The sequence below is a fragment of the Diabrotica virgifera genome, chromosome 6, assembly GCF_917563875.1.
Source record: "Diabrotica virgifera virgifera chromosome 6, PGI_DIABVI_V3a".
NCBI lineage: Eukaryota > Metazoa > Arthropoda > Insecta > Coleoptera > Chrysomelidae > Diabrotica > Diabrotica virgifera.
The window spans coordinates 139917089-139938909 of record NC_065448.1 but is presented as its reverse complement, the minus strand read 5'-3'; the positions used below and the strand labels follow the sequence as shown (position 1 = coordinate 139938909).

At 35.0% G+C, this 21821-nt stretch overlaps 1 protein-coding gene across 1 annotated transcript in view; it reads right to left on the bottom strand.

The window, feature by feature from the left end:
* The window catches only part of LOC114325310 (coiled-coil domain-containing protein CG32809-like), an 837016-nt gene that overhangs the window by 17364 nt on the left and 797831 nt on the right, over positions 1 to 21821 (bottom strand). Inside the window, exon 6 of the mRNA XM_050653062.1 lies at positions 13919 to 14087. Coding sequence (XP_050509019.1) covers positions 13919 to 14087 — 169 coding nt within the window. The remainder of the gene's footprint in view (positions 1 to 13918; positions 14088 to 21821) is intronic.

The following is a 21821-nucleotide window of genomic DNA, read 5'->3' as shown; positions in this document are numbered from 1 at the left end:
TCCTCTTTCTCCAAACCAATTTTTGTATCTTTAAAATACTTATAAGATATATATATATTACTATAATAAAAACTATCGATACTATCGATAAAAACTAACTAAGAGTGAAAATTGCCAAAAATAGCAAAATTCCAATCAAAAATTAGGTTGGAGAAAATGTAATATCAAAGTTCAAAATCGGTATACGGTAATATCGAAGCAACTTTCTTCATTCTTTTTTTGTTCCCAAGTAACTCGAGTAGAGTTACTCGAGTAGAGTTCTAACAAACACATTATTAAATGTCAAACTTGTTTTTGTTTTGTTATGATGGATCAATTTATTTATAAGAAAAGAAAACTGTTGTAGACTATTTTAGATAAACGTACTACAGGTGTACCTTTTAACGTTAAAAACACACATATTCTCATTTGAAAGCTATATAATTATTTAAACAATCTTTATTTAAAAAAATTAAAAATTTTTGTTATAACAAATAAATTAATTTATTATAACAAAACAAAAGCATTTTTTAATATTTAATAATGCGTTAGTTAGACGGCTCTACACGAGTTACCTGGGAACAAAAAAATAATGAAGAAAATTGCTCCATGGGAAGCCGAGAAAATGCTTTTTTAACGTATACCGATTTTGAACTTTTAGATTACGTTTTCTCCAACCTAATGTTTGATTGAAATTTGGCTATGTTTGGAAATTTTTATTCGTAATATCGATAGTTTTATTATAATAATATATGTTATCAGTATTTTAAAGATATGTTGAAAATTAAAGATTTTGTTGGAAAAACCCGCGTTTTCCGGGGAAAATTTTTGTAGAAGTAAATCAGGAAAAAGACGTCTCTATGCAGAGTTTAATTACGGTGAATTTTTATTTTGGTGTTTTCGGTGTAAAGCTAAAATCTTTGGAGTTATATAGCAAAAATTGAAAATATCACGATTTTCGGGCGATATTTTGTTTATACAAAAAGTAGCACACTATCTGCGGGCTTTGCATACCTATATTATTAATATATATGTTACAGTTCAAGTTGATTCTCAGTTAGAGTCGACTCCAACTAGTTGGAGTCAACTCCAACTGAAACGAGCAGTAAAAGTTGATTTTAAAAATTTAAATCAACTTTTACTAGTTGGAGTTGACTCTTCCTGGATCGATTCAGTAAATGTTGATTATACGAGAATCTCAAGTGCACTTTTGATGAGTGTGCGTTTCTTTGTTTTGACCGTTTCAACTAATTAGTATAGTCTGTAACGTCGCCCCCGTTAGGTAAATTATTCTGATTCGATTTTTTGCACAAGCTTACTCAAAGAAATACATCCGTATAACAATCCTTATAACAAATACACAGGGTGTCACGCGGTACCGCGGTCGAAAAATTGTTTAACCAATTTTTGTTAACCAAATTCACAAAAATAATTTTTATCTACTCTATCTCATATTATGTAAAGCAGCGGTTCTCAATCTGTGGTACATGTACCACTGGTGGTACATGTACCACTGGTGGTACATATCATTATTTGCGGTGGTAGATTTTGAGAAAGCGTTCGATAGGATGAAGCACAAGACATTGATAGAAAGATTGAACGACATCGGAGTCGACAAAAGAGATTCTAAAATTATAGAGGCTATTTATTGGAATCAGACAGCAATCATAAAGACCAATGGTAATACGTCAAGGCCAATTGAAATACAACGAGGTGTTAGACAGGGTTGTGTGCTATCACCCATACTTTTAACGTCTACTCTGAGGTAATATTTGCGAACTCTTTATCGCACTCTTCAGAAGGAATCAGGATAAACGGTCAGAGAATAAATAACATCCGCTATGCAGATGACACAGTATTAATGACTGATTCGCACCATAGTCTGCAGATGGATAGGGTTACTGAGAGTTGTGAAAAAATAGGGATGACGATCAATACTGCGAAAACCAAAGTTATAAGAATATCAAGGAAAAAAAATTTACCTCTCATGATAAATATGTGAAACACCAACAGCTTGAATACGTAAGCCAGTACAAATATCTTGGTTGCTGGTTCAACAATCAACTTGATTACGGAGGCCTGGACACAACACAACACTGATGAACAAGTTGGACGCCTTTGAACTCTGGCTTTATAGAAGAGACTTGAAAATACCTTGGACAACCCACACCACCAACGAATATGTTCTGAGAGAAGGTACAGCTAGGGAACTGCTAAAAATCATTAGTCAGAAAAGTTAGCTACCTGGGACACATAATGAGAAACGAAAAGTACCGCCTCACGCAACTGATCATCCAGGGTAAGATTGAAGGAAAACGGGGTCCCGGTAGGCGCCAGATTTCATGGCTTCGAAATATCAGACTGGACCGGCCTTGATTCAACATATTTGTTTAGAGCCGCATTGGACAGAGACAGATTTACCAGTGTAGTCGCTAACCTCCACTAAAGGAGAAAGCACCACAAGAAGAAGAACTTTCGCCTTGTCATGGTGATGACATGTGAGCAATAAATTACAAAAAAAGTTATAACAGTTTTGTGGTTTGACAGAAGTTTGAATTTTTAAATGTCAAAATGGTTCAATGGTGCATCTCACTCGCACTCGCATTGATAACTGCGTCAATACGCTCCTAGCGCTCATTGTTAATAATTAAAAATAACCGCTTAGTAATAAAATAATAACAAAAATTTCTTCAGTATCTTGTAGGGGGGTCGTTAAAATTTTATTTGGTGACTTTCGGATTTTCATAATAATTTTTAACTGAGTTATTAACCCTTGAAAATGGTCATTTTCGTATTTTGCAAATTATAAATCGCGTATAACTCGACAACAATCAATTTTAGAGAAAAATCACAAAATACCTTTTTTTGCTCAGAATAACCCAAATGATCTAAAAAAAAAAATTGTTCGAAGTGAAAAAATTATTTTTGTGAATTTGTCTAAAAAAATTGTTTAAACAATTTATCGATCAAGGTACTGTCTGGCACCCAGTAGATTTGTTATAAGGACCTCTTTTTGAGTAAGTTTGTGCAAAAAATTCGAATCGGAGTAATTTACCTAACGGGGGCGACGATACAGTCTAGACTAATTTTAACATATTCAGTAACATTTGATTTCTAGAATCGGCTGTTTGTGTGAATCAGAATCAACTTTTACTAAATGGCATTGGGAAGAGTATACTTTTCCTAGTTTACTAGAAAATGTTAAATATAAATCTTCATTTTATATTTATAATCAACTTTTACTGAAACCAGCCGTTAGAGTAACTCCAACTGGATAATCAACTTGAACTGTAACATACAATCATAATACATCATATACATGTAGGTATGTATATTTCTCAGGAACGCAAGTTGTATGTACATTTTTGAACTTGTGTAGTGTACAAGTGTACACATTTTACGTGGTTATAAAAATTTATAACATAAGTTCAATGATTCAAATAGATATTTTGTCCTAGGTTTATGCTTCCTCGTGGAAAGGTTTTGGTGTGAAGGGAATGACTGGATATGTTGCATAACAGTTTATATCGCCTTCTAATATTTTACTTGTAGGGCAGTCTTTTAATCCCCTCAAGTCGTCTCCAGGAGATATACCTTTTGTTTTTTTAAGTACGAGAAATTCTTTCCTCCGACAAATTTAAAGTAGGTAACTATCAAAAAAGTATTTCTTATAAACCATAAGTTTCATTAAAAAATAAAAACTAAAATTTCGTATTTTGTTTTTGTAAACATTCTCGTAAAAACGGTACTCAACTTGAAAACTTATAGAACCTACTCAATAATTTGATAAACAAATATTTTTTTCTAGTCTTTTATGTATCGTTAAGTTGTAACTAGTGGAGTCACTGAAGGTGGATATGAGCTATTACCTTCGATTTCGTTGAACCTTCATCGATTTGCATGAAAATTGGTGAGTGGTTAGAGGATATCTCAAGGAACAAAAGTGACATGGTGCCAACTTGCGCTTTTACCCTGGTGGTGGATGCCACCCCTTATCGGGGGTGAAAATTATTTTATTAAAAATAACCCCATAATTCGATGGAGGGACCAATTTCAAGCAAAATTTGTTATATAAAGTTATTAAAATAAATCAAAACTTTTTGAGTTATTAAAGATCAAATATTTTAATTTTTCTTGGGAAAAATGCATGCTTTTAACCAATTTTTCATCAATAACTCAAAAAGTGTAAGTTTTTACAAAAGTTATTAGTATCAAAATTGAAGCTAATAAAAAATGAAATAGACCCCTTACTACAAAAACCTTTTCATGTTAACTAAAAGTGAGTTATAGCATTGATTATAGACACGGATAGATCCCCAGCGCTTATGGACGGAAGCGTGTCCCCTTTACCATCCAAAAAATTAAAATTTTAGTCAAGAATCAGCGACTCTAGTGGTTATTTCGTGAAATAGCCAGTTATGAATTTGTTCTCGCAAGAGAATGATCGTAGACTGACGTTCGGTTACCTCCCCTATCACTCCCACCACAACCAATTTATGGCAGTACCTACTAAATTAGAAAACGACCTTGAGACACCCAGAGAAGTGAAGTAATAATCCTATTTAGGGTAGCGAACAGTTTGAATGTAATACCTTAGGTTTGTTCCAACACGACCGAGAACCGTTACGAAACGGTAACGCTTCTGCGCAGTAAACAACATCCGTTCCAACAGAAATATGATCGTCATTGGATCGTCCTTCCCACTGTTCCAACAAGAATTGTGATCTTTCGGTGACGGTTTCGTGATGATCATTTCAGTAATCAGGCAAATGCATAATGTGCTGGTTGGACTGACTTGCGCACTAGGATTTAATTCTTTAAAGTTTTTGAGCCTTTGATCGACTAAAAGCACACAAGCTGTCACCAACAAAAATGACAAATATATGATTACCGTCATGGGACGATAACTGGGCGATACAATTACGAACATGCGCACAACAAACGGTACAAGTAGTTTCGTGACGGTTTCTGGACCGTCCAAAAGTTCATGTTGGAACAAACCTTTAAGGGTTTTCTAAAATACGATAATATGAGGTTCTCAACTGTACCGATCTGTCAACGGATAAAAATTGTTTGTATGTAATTTAGTATGTTAATAACACAAACCAAGGAGTGCCCGATATAATTTTTAAATTCTAAATATAAATTAATTAATAATAAAAAATTGACTTTTTTATAAATTTTAAAGAAAATTTTTCGACCCGGGCAGATATTGTTTTGGATTTTTTGGATCATTTAAAACAAAAACGGTCTTTTAGAACAGGGTAGAAAAATAAATATGAGCGATTTCAGGGTAAAAATCAATACAGGTACAGTCGAACCCGCTTATTGGAATAGCCTTTGTGCCAACCAAAAGTACTCCTATAGCCGGGATATTCTAATAACCGATGATTGGTTGCTACTATAAATGTTTCGGGACCTCGACCTCAAATTTCTATTCCTCATAGGCGTAACCAGGATGATCCTAAGGGGGAAGGGGTTACAACTACCTGAAAGGGAGGGGTTACAACTAATGGAAGGTCTCTGATGGCTATGGTGTTAAGCGTATAGAGCTCAAAGTACATCCCAATGGGGGGGGGGGTTATAACCCCCAAAACACCCCAGGTTACGCCTATGCTATTCCTTAAACCGGGATATTCCTTTAAGAGGTATTCTAATAAGCGTGTTCGACTGTATTTGAAGGTGCTAAATGGTAGGATGGATATAGTTAATTAAAAATACATACAGAGGTACTCGTAAATCGACTTCTTTTTTTTATAAAAAAAGGCCAAAGTCAGAAAATATGGTTTTTTGTCTATAGCATTTTTAGTATCATATAGGGGGGGAAGGGGTCCGTGTCTATAATCAATGGTTATAGGTAATTGAATGTATATTTTTTTCGGAGAGTAAAAACTCTAAGTATTCAAGCTGAAATAACGGGAAATTGATGCATTTTATAACATAAACTTATCAAACATTTGTCAAAGTACTTAAAAATATCTATTAAATGAGCCCCCGAACATGTTGATAGCGTTAAAATTTATGCTCCAAAATTTTTTCAAAATTTATCTTTTAAAATTTTTTCCAAAGTATTGTTTTTCTTTTATTAACTCCGTTCGTGTTTACGATATCAGGTTCACATAAAAACTGTTTGAAAGTTAATTCCAAGTTATATTTAAGTACGTTGAATCTAATCTTTTAAACCCCTTAGTTTTTTAAAAATAAAAGGTTAAATGACTCGGGTTGCATGGTTCCCACAGCAAAAATTAAGATTTAAACGTTTCTATCTCGGTTATTTTTTACCCTATAGAAATAGTAAATCAGGTAAAATATTTGGCACAGAAAAAACTATAATTTAGTTATATACAATTTTTTACGTATATTGAGTATTTTTGGAGTTATTATCAAAATAAGATGAGAATTACAATAATTTTAAAAATTATGATTTTTTAAATCATATCTTTTTTCAAAAATATGCTTTCTAAACCGGTCAAAATTATAGAAAACATTACTTATGCTAATATAAAGAAGTTTTTGTAAGGATTACTATAAATTTTAATTTTTGTGGAAATGGCGTATGTTTTATTTTTCACTTTTTCCTAAAAAATTCGAAACGGTTCTTTTATTTTCATTATAACTTGCTTAATTTTGACGCTATTACCTTGTTTTGAAGCTCATTTGATAGGTATTCCGAAGTAGTTTGGCAAATGTTTGACAGGAATATTTTATACGTTGCATCGTTTTCCCGTTATTTAAGCTGAATACTTATATTTGAGTACTCGTCGAAAAAAATACACATTCAATTGCCAATAACTCACTTTGAACTAACATTAGTTTAGTTCTTTATGTAAGGAATGTACTGAATTTTTCATTCTCTTCAATTTCAGTAATCATAACTTCTTTGTAAAAGCTTATAGTTTTTGATTTATACGTGAAAAACCGATTTAAAACATGCATTTTTTACTAAAAAATAAAATCTTTGGTCTTTAATAACTCAAAAAGTGTTGATTTATTTTGATAACTTTATATAACAAATTTTGCTTATAATTTATCCCTTTATCGACTTATGGTATTATTTTTAATAAAATAATTTTCACCCCCGAAAAGGGATGCCATCCACCCCCAGGGTAAAAGTGCAAGTTGGCATCATGTCACCTTTGTTCCTTGAGGTATCCTCTAACTACTCACCAATTTTGATGAAAATCGATGGAGGTTCAACGAAATCGGAGGTGAAAACCTTCAGTGACTGCACTAAACGTTAATATCGAAAATATATAAAAAGTAAGTTTTATTTTTAAATTAAAATTATCATAAAAAACAACCTTAATTTCATAACAAGTGCAGATTTACCTAATACAAATCCTGTCAAATTGGTGTAAATTTGCACGTAATATTATTCTACCGGCTTAACTCAATCACAAGCATATTTTGACCTCAAATAATTGTTAAAATGCTCTGCATGGCCTGGTATAAAAGTATAATAAATACAAAGAATTTGCTCGAATATTTAAAAATTAACAATAATAATTTATAGCGAAGAATAAACAAATTCAGATGGAAAGCAAACTTCTGTAGAGCATAATAATTGTTAAATATAAATAAACAAATTAGCATTCTCTACATTACTTACTGAACAAACTAAGCAAATAACTTATTATTGATAACGTTAATACTCTGTTTGATCTGGAAATTTATAATCTAATAACGGAAGTAAAACTTTAAGCTGTAATTAATAATCCATGTCCTAATAAATAAATAACATTACTTGCAACATTTCTTATTTTGAATAGTATCCGTTAATGTTCACTGAATATACATTTTGCATGTTAGGTTTTTGTTCTAATATTTCGATTGATCAGCATCTAAATCGAGTAATTTATAAAAATTTCCTCCTTATTTATGTGCAAGGTAATTTCATATTTTTTTCCTCAGAATACGTGATAAAAGTTTCATAAACTTTTCATAAGGAAATAGCATAGAAACTTTTCATAAGCATAGAGTTCGCCCGAGGAAATTAGAAGTTTCAAGATTCAAGAAGTATTCAAGATCGAAAAATATTCTTTTTTGAAAAAGATTTTTTTTATGTCAGACACCTCCCACTACTTAGATTCTAATTTAGAGTAGAAGCTACTTAACATAAAAATTTGAATAATAGAACAAACGAGGAAGTGGCTCAAGCGCTTCAAAAAATAAAGAAAGGAAAAGCGGTAGGACCGGATGATATTCCCGGGGAAGTATGGAAAGCATTGGGAGAGACAGGAACAAGCTGGCTAGCAGGCCTATTTAATAGAATATGGAAGTTGGACAAATACCAGACGAATGGAGGAGCAGTATACTGGAACCTGTTTACAAAAACAAGGGAGATATACAACAATGTACAAACTACAGGGCGATAAAACTGCTTAGCCACACCATGAAAATATGGGAAAGAGTAATTGATAGACGGATACGTGAAGAGACCGAAATATCCGAGAATCAATTTGAGGGTGATTCAATGAGGCTGAATCAATTTAAGTACCTGGGATCGGTATTACAGAGTAATGGAGAAATAGATGAAGATGCATGCAGTAGAATTAGGGCTAGATGGATGAAGTGGAAAGAAGCGAGTGGTGTGTTGTGTGACAGAAAAATTCCAATGAAGCTGAAGGGAAAATTCTACAAAACAGCCAAAAGGCCGGCTATGATGTACGGAACTGAATGTTGGGCAGTGAAAAAGAAAGAGGAACAACGAATGCATGTGGCGGAAATGAGAATGCTTAGATGGATGAGTGGAGTGACAAAGAAGGATAAAATTAGAAATGAGTATATTAGGGGAAGTCTAGGTGTGGCACCAATTGATGCCAAAATGAGAGAGCATAGGTTAAGATGGTTTGGTCATGTTCAACGTCGAGACGTTAATCACCCAATATGAAGAATAGCAGAATGAAGTGCAGATTCCTGGAAGGAGAGGAAGACCAAAGAAGACCTGGGGGGAGACGATAAGGCAGGACATGTTGGTAAAGGGGATTAACATTGATATGACCCAAGGTAGAATTGTGTGGAGAAATGCAATTAGGGAAGCCGACCCCGCATAGGGATAAGGCAAAGAGAATGATGATAATAAGATGCTTAAAAATACTTCTTGTATTCAATTGGTTTAAGATTGGAACTGAGTGCCGGCCATGATAAAACTTGAATCCTGACCTCACTAAGATACTCACATATAAATTTGCAGTATGGCAACTTGCATTGTCATGCATCAATCTAAAGTTTTCACCAATGAACGGTGCGAAAGACTCGACATGGTTCAAGAAAATCTTTCATATATCTTTAGGCATTTAAAGTACCTCTATTGAACACAATAAGATCAAAGGGGGGAGGTGGACAATAAGATAAGCATGAGCTTCGCAACAGATACCTCCAAAATCATTATTGGCCCTGCTCGGTAAGCCACTGTTTCGGTTGTAGTGCATAGAGAAAACCTATCATTTGGACACATATAGACACGCTGACGTCCATCTGCAACTCTTAGGACTATTGTTCTATCATCTAAGAACAGTATGTTCTTCCATTCCGCTACAGTAAAGACAGCATGTTCTCTCACAAAACCAAGTCTAGCTCTACGGTGTTGTGGGAGTAGCTGTGGTGCACGAGCTGGACGGAGAGCCTTCAAATTTATTTCTGGCAGTCTTCTTCTAATGTTAAGTTCACTCACATTAACATTCATTTCTCACCTCAAAAAGACGCGAACGAGCTTCAGGAGCGGTGAAAATCCAATTTCTCCACACTTTTCTGACAATGAAGCGGCCATCTCGAATTGTAGTGCATCAGTGTTGGCCTTGATCTGGCCTGAGGCTGTATGAACCTGTCTCCCGAAATCGATAGCATCCCGTACCGTAGTTCAGCCCCTACACCTTTCGGAGAGCTCAAGACGGTTACTCTAGAGCAGGGGTTTCCAACCTTCAAGCAACTGCGTACCACCTGATATATTTTGAAGATTTTGGCGTACCACCAAACATCGGTTTGGGGGGAGGGGGCATGGAATGGAAGGAATCCCCCCTATTTTTTTTAGAGAACATTTGCTATCAGAAATATATCCTCCCGTTTTATACCGCTATGCTGCTTTGAGATTATAGCAGGGCAGTCTGCTATCTCTAGGGCCTACGGTGTACAAAGAAGGTAACAGGGCCAGTGCTACGCTTCAACCGCCTATTATTACCCCTGGTTTTTACCCAAAGTACTCATTTTATTTAGGCTGAGTCGACGTGGGGCCTATAGACATTTTTAAAAATGTTTAGATGTTCTCGCCGGCGCTGGGTTTAGAACCCCGGCCTACCTACGTGGAAGTCAGACATCTACCGCCTGAGCTATCCGAGCCCGTATATTTTATCCAAAAGTCAATTAAGAAGATTATTACAAACTTGACTGAATCAGAAATCCTTTTGCAGGAACACCACCAAATGAGTTAGAATTACAGGATTTACAGGAAACATTCATCGATTTCACAGAAGACAGTTTTAAAGGGAAATGTTTGTAATAATCTTCAGAGAAATATTTATTAAAGCATTCTTAAATAGATTCCAAGTGAAGAATAATATTAGTAACTACATCTGGTATTGGATATATTTCGTTTTCGTCAAAAAAATGATGACAGCGTCGGAAGTGCGGAGGCATCCTGTGTTTGAGAAAATAAATGAACCAACTGTTTCTTGAAATAGTTTACCTTCTCTTTGGCTGTGAAGGGTGCTGTGTTTACTCTCTGAAGCCCCATGTTCAGCGTGTTGAGTCTGTCATTATTTTTTTCAGTTAAAAGCATTAAAACTTCTGACTTCAGTTTGAAGAAACGGTCGACAACTTGTGCTGGGATGAAGAGACGCACTGGCACTTCCGTAGACAAAAGTCCATTTCCTAGTTCAAATCCTAGAGGATTGGTAAAATATCCTCCAATCGAATATCCAAGATATCATGATTGAATTGCCAAACCGGCTCCAAGAAGTCGAAAGGGCCAGAGGCGGCAACACCCATTATTAATACTCATATTTTTTTAATTAGACTATGATTTTTAAGATTATGTTTGTTTGAATTTTCTTCGAAGATTTTTAAACCTTGGATTGTTGCTAAGCATCTCTTGATAAATGACTTTTTTTCGTATATAATATCACAAGAGAGAAAATTTTGCCGGCAATATTTTCGACTGGTATGAAAGTTTGTTGCCTGGCAATTTTCGCGAATTAGATTTTGACTTAAATCACGAGACGTCAGTCGAGTGATTTTGTCAAAATTTCATAAGTGAAAATTACCAAAAGGCAACGAACTTGAATGAAACCAGGAGAAAATTTTGCCGGAAATAATTTTCTCTCGAATGATATTCGACAAGATTATTTCACGAGACAATTAATGCACCATATCAACGAAATATAATCTTTATTTCTTTATTCATTTATTTATCTTTATTTATTATCTGTCATAATTTTGTCGCTGAGATTTCACGTCGTTAAGGAGTTTTGTCAGTAGGAAACGAAGCGTTGCTATGCCGTTTTATCAGTTAAAAACAGTCTAGTGAAAGAGTCCATAATATTATTGTTTTCTTTTTCTCAATTGTAGTTTTCACCGTATCATCATCATTCTCTTTGCCTTATCCCTATGCGGGGTCGGCTTCCCTAATTGCATTTCTCCACACAATTCTATCTTGGGTCATATCAATGTTAATCCCCTTTAACAACATGTTCTGAATTATCGTCTCCTCCAGGTCTTCTTTGGTCTTTCTCTCCTACTCCTTCCAGCAATCTGCACTTCAGCTATTCTTCGTATTGGGTGACTAACGTCTCGACTTTGAACATGACCAAACCATCTTAACCTATGCTCTCTCATTTTTGCATCAATTGGTGCCACACCTAGACTTCCCCTAATATACCCATTTCTAATTTTATCCTTCTTTGTCACTCCACTCATCCATCTAAGCATTCTCATTTCCGCCACATGCGTTCGTTGTTCCTCTTTCTTTTTCACTGCTCAACATTCAGTTCCGTACATCATAGCCGGTCTTATGGCTGTTTTATAGAATTTTCCCTTCAGCTTCATTGGAATTTTTCTGTCACACAACACACCACTCGCTTTTTTCCACTTCATCTATCCAACCCTAATTCTACTGCATGCATCTCCATCTATTTCTCCATTACTCTGTAATACCGATCCTAGGTACTTAAAATTATTGCTTTTCACAATCATTTCACCATCCAAAGATACCATTTTATTTGTAGTAGCTCCATCTTTAAATGAACATTCCAAATACTCTGTTTTTGTCCTAATAAGTTTTAAACCTTTTTCCTCCAGAGCTTGTCTCCACTGTTCCAGTTTTTGTTCACATGAAATTTATCAGCCTCTACCTGCCTAACACTACTCGTTACTCCCTCATACATATCCCTCACAATCTTTACATATTCACCAGGGACTCCTTTCTTATTAAGTGCTCACCACAGAGTCTCTCGAGGAACTCTATCATATGCTTTCTCAAGATCAATGAATACCATATAAGCGTTTGTTTCTTTACTCCTGTATTTTTCCATCAACTGCCTTATAATGAAAATTGCATCTGTTGTTGATCTACCCTGCATACAGCCAAATTGATTCTCGGATATCTCGGTCTCTTCACGTATCCGTCTATCAATTACTCTTTCCCATATTTTCATGGTGTGGCTAAGCAGTTTTATAGCCCTGTAGTTTGTACATTGTTATATATCTCCCTTGTTTTTGTAAACAGGTACCAGTATACTGCTTCTCCATTCGTCTGGCATTTGTCTAACTTCTATAATTCTATTAAATAGACCTGCTAGCCACCTTGTTCCTGTCTCTCCCAATGCTCTCCATACTTCCCCAGGAATATCATCTGGTCCTACCGCTTTTCTTTTCTTTATTTTTTGAAGCGCTTGAGCCACTTCCTCGTTGGTTATTTTGGTGACCATTGCTGCTACTGTCTCCATTGACTCTACAGGCTGTCTGTCAAATTCTTCATTTAATAAGCTGTCAAAGTACTTTCTCCATCTCTTTTTGACATCCCTTTCGTAAACTAGTATTTTATTATTTTCATCTTGGATACATCTAATCTGATTAAAATCTTTTGCTTTCTTTGCTCTCTGTTTGGCTATTTTATATATCTTCGTTTCGCCTTCCCTGGTATCAAGTTGATCGTATAGGTTTGAATACGCTTCTGCTTTGGCTTTTGCTACTGCTACTTTCGCTTCCTTTTTCGCCACCACATAGTTTTGAAGATCTGTGTCGGATCTGGTTTCTTGCCACTTTTTATATAATTTTCTCTTCTCTTTTATTTTTCCTTGTACTTCGTTCGACCACCACCAAGTCTCTTTATCCTCAAAATTTTCCTGACGTTTTTCCAAGTATTTCAGTAGCAGTCTCTCTAATACTACTGCCCATTTTTCTCCAAATTGTATTAGGGTTCCCTTTCATGTTCCAACATATTTTTTCTACTATTCTTCTCCTGAATAGACCTTCTTTCTCATCTTTCAGCAGCCACCACTTGATTTTTTGTGGTCCTCTCCGATATTTTTGTTTAGTTTCGCTTTTTACTTCGATGTCCAGAACAAGCAGCTTATGTTGTTGGCTTACTGTCTCACTAACTATTACCTTGCAGTCCTTACATTCACGTATGTCTTCTTTCCTTATCATGAAGTAGTCTATTTGGGATTGATGTAGTTTTCACCGTATCTTTAATGGAATGTGGTCCAAGATTAACAATTTCTGCAAAATGAAAGAAATACTAGGTGGGTGGTTAATTGTGCCGGTGAGTGTATGTACCTCCAGTATAATTTCGTTAATCGAGCTAAATTTGTTAAAATATTTTGAGTTTAGTAATTATAATTTAACATTTTTTGTGGCAGTTATACAATTATATTTAGACATCAGGTATCTATTAATATTTTATTTACAAGTAATGTTTAATCAGTTAACATATTATATAGCTTACCTAATGGTCTCTCTAACGTTTTACTTGGGGTTCTAACAACTGGAAGCGAACTTCTTTGTTTACCTCCTCTTCGAAAGCCCGTTGAGCTAGTCTCTACTTCTGACATAATTCCAGGGTCATCATCAAACAACATTGGGTTCGTATGCGGTGGATATCCCCTTGGCTGACCCTAAGAGTAAAGTAATTTACAATGTACTAAAGGTGTTACAAAATAACAAAATATATTACATTCTGATATAGAATATATTATTTATATTAGAGTAATTACAGTAAGCCCATGTAGTACCTATAATATGGTCAAAAACATAATGTCTCTCCAGACTGTACGGTTGTTGTGTTCTCAACCAAAAATCCACTTAATTTGAGAGAAAATGTTTACCTACTTTAGACCATCGGATTGAAATAGGAGTCAATCTCGATTTTATTCCTTATGCCTTTGAGAGTACTGAAACATGAAATCATTAAAAAACCAGAAAAGAGATCAGAACTCAGAACATAGAAGGAGAATATATGTCAAGTATGGAAAAAACCCAATCTAGAATTCAACAAAGAAGGATGAAAATAGAAGAAAAATTAATGCTGATACATGGGCCACGGCAGGTCCACACTTAAATAAAACCCGAGGGTAAAAAAAGACCTTGTGAGACTACAACACAAAGTTGCTACAATACCATGGAACTCTAACAAGCAGATTAGGTGACATAAAAATGTCACAAAAGTAGTCAGGCGCAAAGATACCATCCAGATACTCAACAAATTAGGTTCAAGCCGACCTGATCATTAACAAACTGGAACTAATAGTGGAGGATACTTATATGGGAAATCAAAAATAACGTCTGCAGTTCCATAAAACATCGTTTAGCACAGTGCCCTATTGGTAAACTGTGCTAATGAGAATACAAAAAAATTAAAAATTCCACAAGGAAAAAGTTTTCCTGTAGTTGGCTGTATACCATGTAATACAAAAAACAGTAAGTCCTTTATAAAAGGTATATTTAAAATCCCTAAAAAGGGCTACATCACAATCAGAACTAGTTTTCGACTGGTTTACCAGTCATCATCAGTGCTTACGTGAAGTTTACATGCTAACCACCAAGATATAATTTTACAAAAATATGTGGGTCAAAGCCTTATATACGTGGTCCGTTAAGGTAACATCGGTTAAAGATGCCAATTAAAACATGGATGTTAGAAATATTTTACCATTATGCCCTAGGTAACATCTGAGCTGTAGTGTGACTTGATTACATGGTGGAAGTCGCTTGCCACCTGACTTCCACCATGTAATCAAGTCACACTAGAGCGCAGATGTTACCTAGGGCATAATGGTAAAATATTTCTAACATCCATGTTTTAATTGGCATCTTTAATCGATGTTTCCTTAACGGATCACGTATATAAGGCTTTGCCCCACATATTTTTGTAAAATTATATCTTGGTGGTTAGCATGTAAACTTCACGTAAGCACTGATGATGACTGGTAAACCAGTCGAAAACTAGTTCTGATTGTGATGTAGCCCTTTCTAGGGATTTTAAATATACCTTTTCTAAAGGATTTACTGTTTTTTTTTACAAAAAAATTACTCAGGTAGTGGAACTGTGGAGAGCCTGCGGGAGAGAGCAGATAGACTTTAATGTTGTTTCCAATAATATGTTCTAGCGCGTCATGGTTCTCACCTGTGTCCCCGAGAAAGAGGCTACTGCAGAAATTATCAGGACACATCCAAGGAAACAAGATCAAAAACAAGATCTTAGAGAAGACAGGTTTTTAATAAATCGGCAGATAAGGGACACTGATTACTAAAGCAATGGAGGCTGCTGATTTCCAGTCGTATTCTAGACTTGGAAAGGTATGCTTAAAAAAAAATAGAGAGGCGTTCATGGATCCAATTAAAATCCTACAGGCGAACCTCAATTATTATAAGGCAGCTTTTGCTGAACTAGTTATTGCTAAAGAAGAGGTATATCTGGATGGAAAGCTTATATAAAATCGATCTGCCTAAGTCTCGAGGACAGGTATTATATTAGTCAAACGAAATATCAAAAACTGTCGTTGACGAACCTTCGTTCCAGAAATTTACCAACAGTAAAAAGGTAGGCCACAGAAGGAGAAAGTATAAAGAAGATAATTGCCGGAACAGTATACCTTCCATATGATGATCCCGAAGAACCACCATCAAGGGACTTAGAACAGCTAGTTGCAGGAAGAATGGACTGCAGTTGATCATCAGATGTGATGTGAATATGCACCATCTGATCTGGGATAGTACTAAAAGAAATGAAAGAGAAACGAACTACAGTTCGTAAAGTAACATGACGAACGTAACTTCATAACGAAAGAAGGCAATTAATACCAATTTGGTCTCTGGACCAAAATAGCATGTGTCGGATTAGGTATCTTATTTAGACTACCGACATATCTGTTTTGGAATCACAGGTAACAAGCATATAAAGGAGACTTGAATAAAGAAGAAATAAAGAATTTCAAGAGGTTGTCATGTCAGCGTTCGAAAATTATTATCCGGAGATAGTTAGGAATTCTAACAGAAAAGCATTGTATTGGAATGACCTTGTAAATCAAAGGAGAGAATGGAGACAAAAATTTAATTTTGCCAAAAGATCAGATGAGTGAGCTTATCGAAGTTATGACGGAAGATAATAAGGCCATTAATAGTAAATAAACTTATTTGAATCATAATATATAAATCACTGGTTCTTGCCGGTGATTAATTAACATTTACATTTAAAGGGTGACATATCACATAACTTACGAATCATTATAAACACATTATACAGGGTGTCCAAATAAGTCTGCACGAGGTTTTTTAAATATGAACATAAAATTCATAGTTTTCGACAAGCCGCCTATATAACTGGAAAAATCTAATCTCTGATGATTGTATTCAAAGTTTTAGAGATTCAAAACTTTTTATAAAGAAGTGACTTTGTTCTATTAAAAATAAAATGTCTGCACCATATAGAAAACTTTTTATTTTTAGTTTTATGGTTTGTCAAAAATATGACTTTTATGTAAGAAAAAAAATATTCATAATTCATATCTTGGCACAAACCGCGTATATAACTGAAAAAAGAATAATATCTGATGTTTGTATTCTAGGTTTTGGAAAATCCAGAAAAGAATATTTTTTTTTTCATAAAATTAAAAATAAAAAAAAAGGACTTGTTTGTGAGACCTGTTTGTAAACACACGTTTTATAATTTACGGTCGATTTAAACAAATTACCGCTAAATAAAAGCCTTTTAATAGCTAAGTTTTACTAGTGCAGTGACATAAAATACCAAGAACAGCAACTGTGAGTAAATTTTTAATATTAACTGCATCCAGACGATTTTTGTTAGGCTGATTGAGGTTAGATATCAGATCCATACGACTGAAAAGTAATTAGCTAGTAAAAACTCGCCTAGCGAAATAAAGAATTTTTAACAACAAAAGGCAGGGTCGGCCTGGGAAAAATGTTTTGGACAATAATTATATTTAACAAAATAACTTAGCAAATTTGAATATTTTAAATAAAATGTCACAACCAACATTTACAAATCAATCTTCATCCACCAACACTCACCCAGATAATAATTTAAATAATATGAATACCTCCAACGCATCTTATGCAAGCACTGTCTCAAAAAATATCTACAAGTATCCTAACAAGGACCAGGCACTTATCTTCGGCTCCATTCAGGGAGCAAAACTTCATGATTATCTTCTCCAATTGGGACCTCTGGTAAAACCAATAAACATTATTTTCTGTAGCAGAATTTCACACAACAGAATATGTGTTTATCTAGCCAACAAATCACTGGTTGATGAATTTTTAACTAATCATGGTCAAATTGTTGTCAATAATGAAGTCATCAAAGCAAGACGTCTAATTTCACCAGCAGACAGACTAGTATTATCGAATGTAAGCCCAACGATCCCACACGAAACTCTTGTAACCTTACTGGAAAATATTGGACTAAAATTAGTTTCTCCAATAAACTTTCTTAGAATAGGTGCATCAAATCCAGAATACCAACACATACTCAGCTTCAGAAGACAGGTGTATATCGCTCCTTCCCCAGATATTACCATACCCGAATTCTTAGAAATAACACATGAGAATCTATCATATCATATCTTTTTAGCCCTAGACAGTCAACGCTGCTTCACCTGCAAATTATCGGGTCATGTTGCATCCCAATGCCCTTCGGGCAATATTAACCAACATTCCCAACAATCATCACAACCCACACATAATGTTCCAATCTCGTCAATATCTCAACCTGATGAAACATCTCCTAATGACTTAAATTCCAACACCATAAATAATACTCTACCCGAAAGTTCCTCAGTAGTAGAAAATTGTGCAAAAGTCGCCAATACTACTTTAATCACATCCAATCTGCTAACAACTCCAGATCACACTGCTCAATCTGAAAATAACCCAACCTCGGACAAAACTACTAATTCAACAACTTCATCCGCAACAAAACGAACAGCTGAAGATATGTCTCCAGCCACCCCAGAAGAACAAATGCCACCCAATACTTCTACCTTCTCTCTTCCCCAAACAGTCCTTCAGAAAAACAAAAAACCCAAATCTAATACATCAGATCAAGAAATAGAACTTACTGAATCCATTATAAACTATATCGACTCCCATTCTCCTCCCTTCATAATTAACAGCCATCAGCTTAAACAACTCCTAGAAAATACATACGGATCGAAGGATGTTCTTAGCATTGCTGAAGACTTCACAGAAGATATTCCAAAACTAATAGATATGTTAGAAGAACTTCATCCTCACGCAAACACTAAGAAGCTAAAAACTCGTGTCACAAGGCTAAAAAACAAATTACTAAAGCAATCCCAAGATTTAAGTGATACCCAATCGGATATCTCAAATCCATCTCAAGATACCCAATAAATACATTCGAGTCATTACTCCAGTGGAACTTAAATGGGTACTATACCCGTTTAAATATGCTACAGCATATCATAGCTCTCCATTCTCTGGACATATTGTGTCTACAAGAAACTCACTTCCGAGACGAAAATGTCCACAAAATGAGGGGATACAATGAATTCGTTAAAAACCGAAATGTACAAGTTGCGAGTGGCGGCGTAGCCATTTACGTCTCAAAGAATCTACAAGCAACACAACTTAGAATAAATACAAACCTAGAAGCGATAGCCGTAAAAATTAAAGCACAACTAAATTACACCATCTGCAACATATACATTCCTCCTGACCATTATTTAATTGAGGATGAATTGGAGTTTATAGTTAATCAACTTCCAACTCCTTTCATTCTTCTAGGAGATTTTAATGCCCACAATTACTCCTGGGGTTCTCAAAAAACAGACAGAAGGGGACGAATTCTATCAAACATATTCAACACCATGAACATAAGTCTACTGAATGATGGCAGCAATACTAGATTCAATATAGCCACTGGCAATTCTTCTTGCATCGATCTTTCATTATGTAGCCCAACTATTAGTCCTTACCTTGAATGGAGAGTTATGGATGACTTACTAGGCAGTGACCACTTTCCCATAAAATTAACGAATTCAAGTATAAAAGACAAAATATCAAACGGAGATAGTATCCATCAGAAATGGAAAATAAAGAAAGCCGACTGGAGCTCTTTCTCAAAAATCATTGAGAATAACATATACAAAATTAATGAGTGGAAGGACGTAAATACAGCAGTAACTCAACTTAACGAAATAATCATAAAAGCCGCTGAATTTTCAATAGGAAAAACAAAACATATCAAGAAATTTAAACCTGTGCCTTGGTGGAATGACGAATGTGCCGAAGCAATACAAAACAGCAAATCTGCTCTAAATAGATGTAGGAGGGAGAAAACCGCAACAAGTATAATTTAATACAAAAAACATAGGGCAAAAGCAAGATATATTACCAACAAAAGTAAAAAAGAGTCATGGAAGAAGTTCGTAGGAAGCATAAACAGAAACACTACAATATCATCGGCATGGAGGAAGATACAAGGTATTTATGGAAACAAAACTTACCATGTCATTAAAGCATTAGATTATGACGGCAAACGAATAAACCAAACAAAAGAAATAGGTGAAGCATTCGCAGACTATTATCATAAGCTTTCCATAAACAGAAATATAACCAATGATAACATTGCTCTCCCTACGGAATTCAAAGAGCTGGAAAACCTTGATTCTCTAAACAAGCCACTGACGAAAGAAGAAATGGAGGAATCTCTCTCATCACTAAAAGACAGTTCTTCTGGTCCCGATGACATCCCTCCTATTTTTCTAAAAAATCTTCCAGAAACGGCGAAACAAATCCTACTTAATATCTTTAATCACATGTGGAATAATAGTGACTTCCCCTTAATCTGGAAGAAAGCAACAATCATCCCCATACTTAAATCTAACAAATCTTCACTCTTGCCTGAATCTTACAGGCCAATCTCCCTAACCTGCTCCATGAGTAAATTGCTAGAAAAAATAATCAATAAGAGACTAATATGGTTTTCGGAAACTCACAAATTATTAATTCCCGAACAATCCGGATTTCGACCATCTAGAAGCACACTTGATAACATTATTGACCTAGAAAGTCATATTCACGAAGCATTTGCTACTAAAGATAAATGTCTAGCAATTTATTTTGACATTAATAAAGCCTTTGATTCTACATGCCATAAAATCATCCTAAAAAAACTACATCAGTGGGGATTGAAAGGCAATATAATAAATTTCATACGCAATTTTTTATCTCGAAGAGAATTCCAAGTCCGAATTTCTGGAACAATATCATCAACCAAGAAACAATTAAACGGCACACCACAAGGATCAATTCTCAGCCCAACTTTATTTTTAATTGCTATGAATGATGTCTTAAAAGATTTAAAGAAACCAGTTGTAGCCAGACTTTACGCAGATGACATGATCGTGTTTATCAAGGGAAGATGTCTTAGCACCATGGCTCAAAGCCTTCAGCAATGCATAACGTCGTTCGAACGTTGGTCTATAATGTCTGGGTACAATTTCTCCCCAAACAAAACAATTGCATATTATTCTCAAAAAGAAACATACCAGAGCAGCAACGACCATCAATATTCCTATACAACCAGAAACTAAGCTATACTCCACACATAAATTTTCTGGGCATGATATTCGACGAACGTCTGTCGTGGAAAAATCATATTCTTGCCAAAAGGGTTTAAATTTATTAAGATGCTTAGCAAACAAGTCTTGGGGATCTGATGGTCTAATGCTGCTAAAAATATACAGAAGCCTTATTCGATCGAAAATTGATTATGGATGTATTGCATACACATCTTCTCGCCCTTCAATATTAAAATGCTTAGATACTATACACAACACCGCATTAAGAGTAATTCTAGGGGCTTACAGGACAACGCCTGTAGAAAGCCTATACTGCGAACTGGGCGAACCAGCTCTATCTTTCAGACGACAAATTCTTAGTTTATCCTATGCCTCCAGAATAGCATCAATACCATCAATTCTTGCTCACAAAAACACGTTCTGTAATCGTTTCAAATCAACTTTTCAACATAGCACCTCTCCACCACCCTTTTATGTTAGAATTAACCGGTATATATCAACGTTAAATCTCCAAAATTTCCCCAGAACGTGGTTAATGAATGAACACAGCATTCCTCCATGGATTATCAAAACCCCACATGTAAACACCCAATTGACGAAATATAATAAATACGATACCAATCCACGTCTTATATATCAAAATTATAAACAAATAGTCGCAAAATATAAAAATTACACCCACTTATTCACTGATTCGTCTAAGTCTTCCCAAGGCGTAGGAGCAGCAGTATACATAAACAATGAAACCAAATATTTATTTAAGCTTCCCAGCTCCTACAGTAT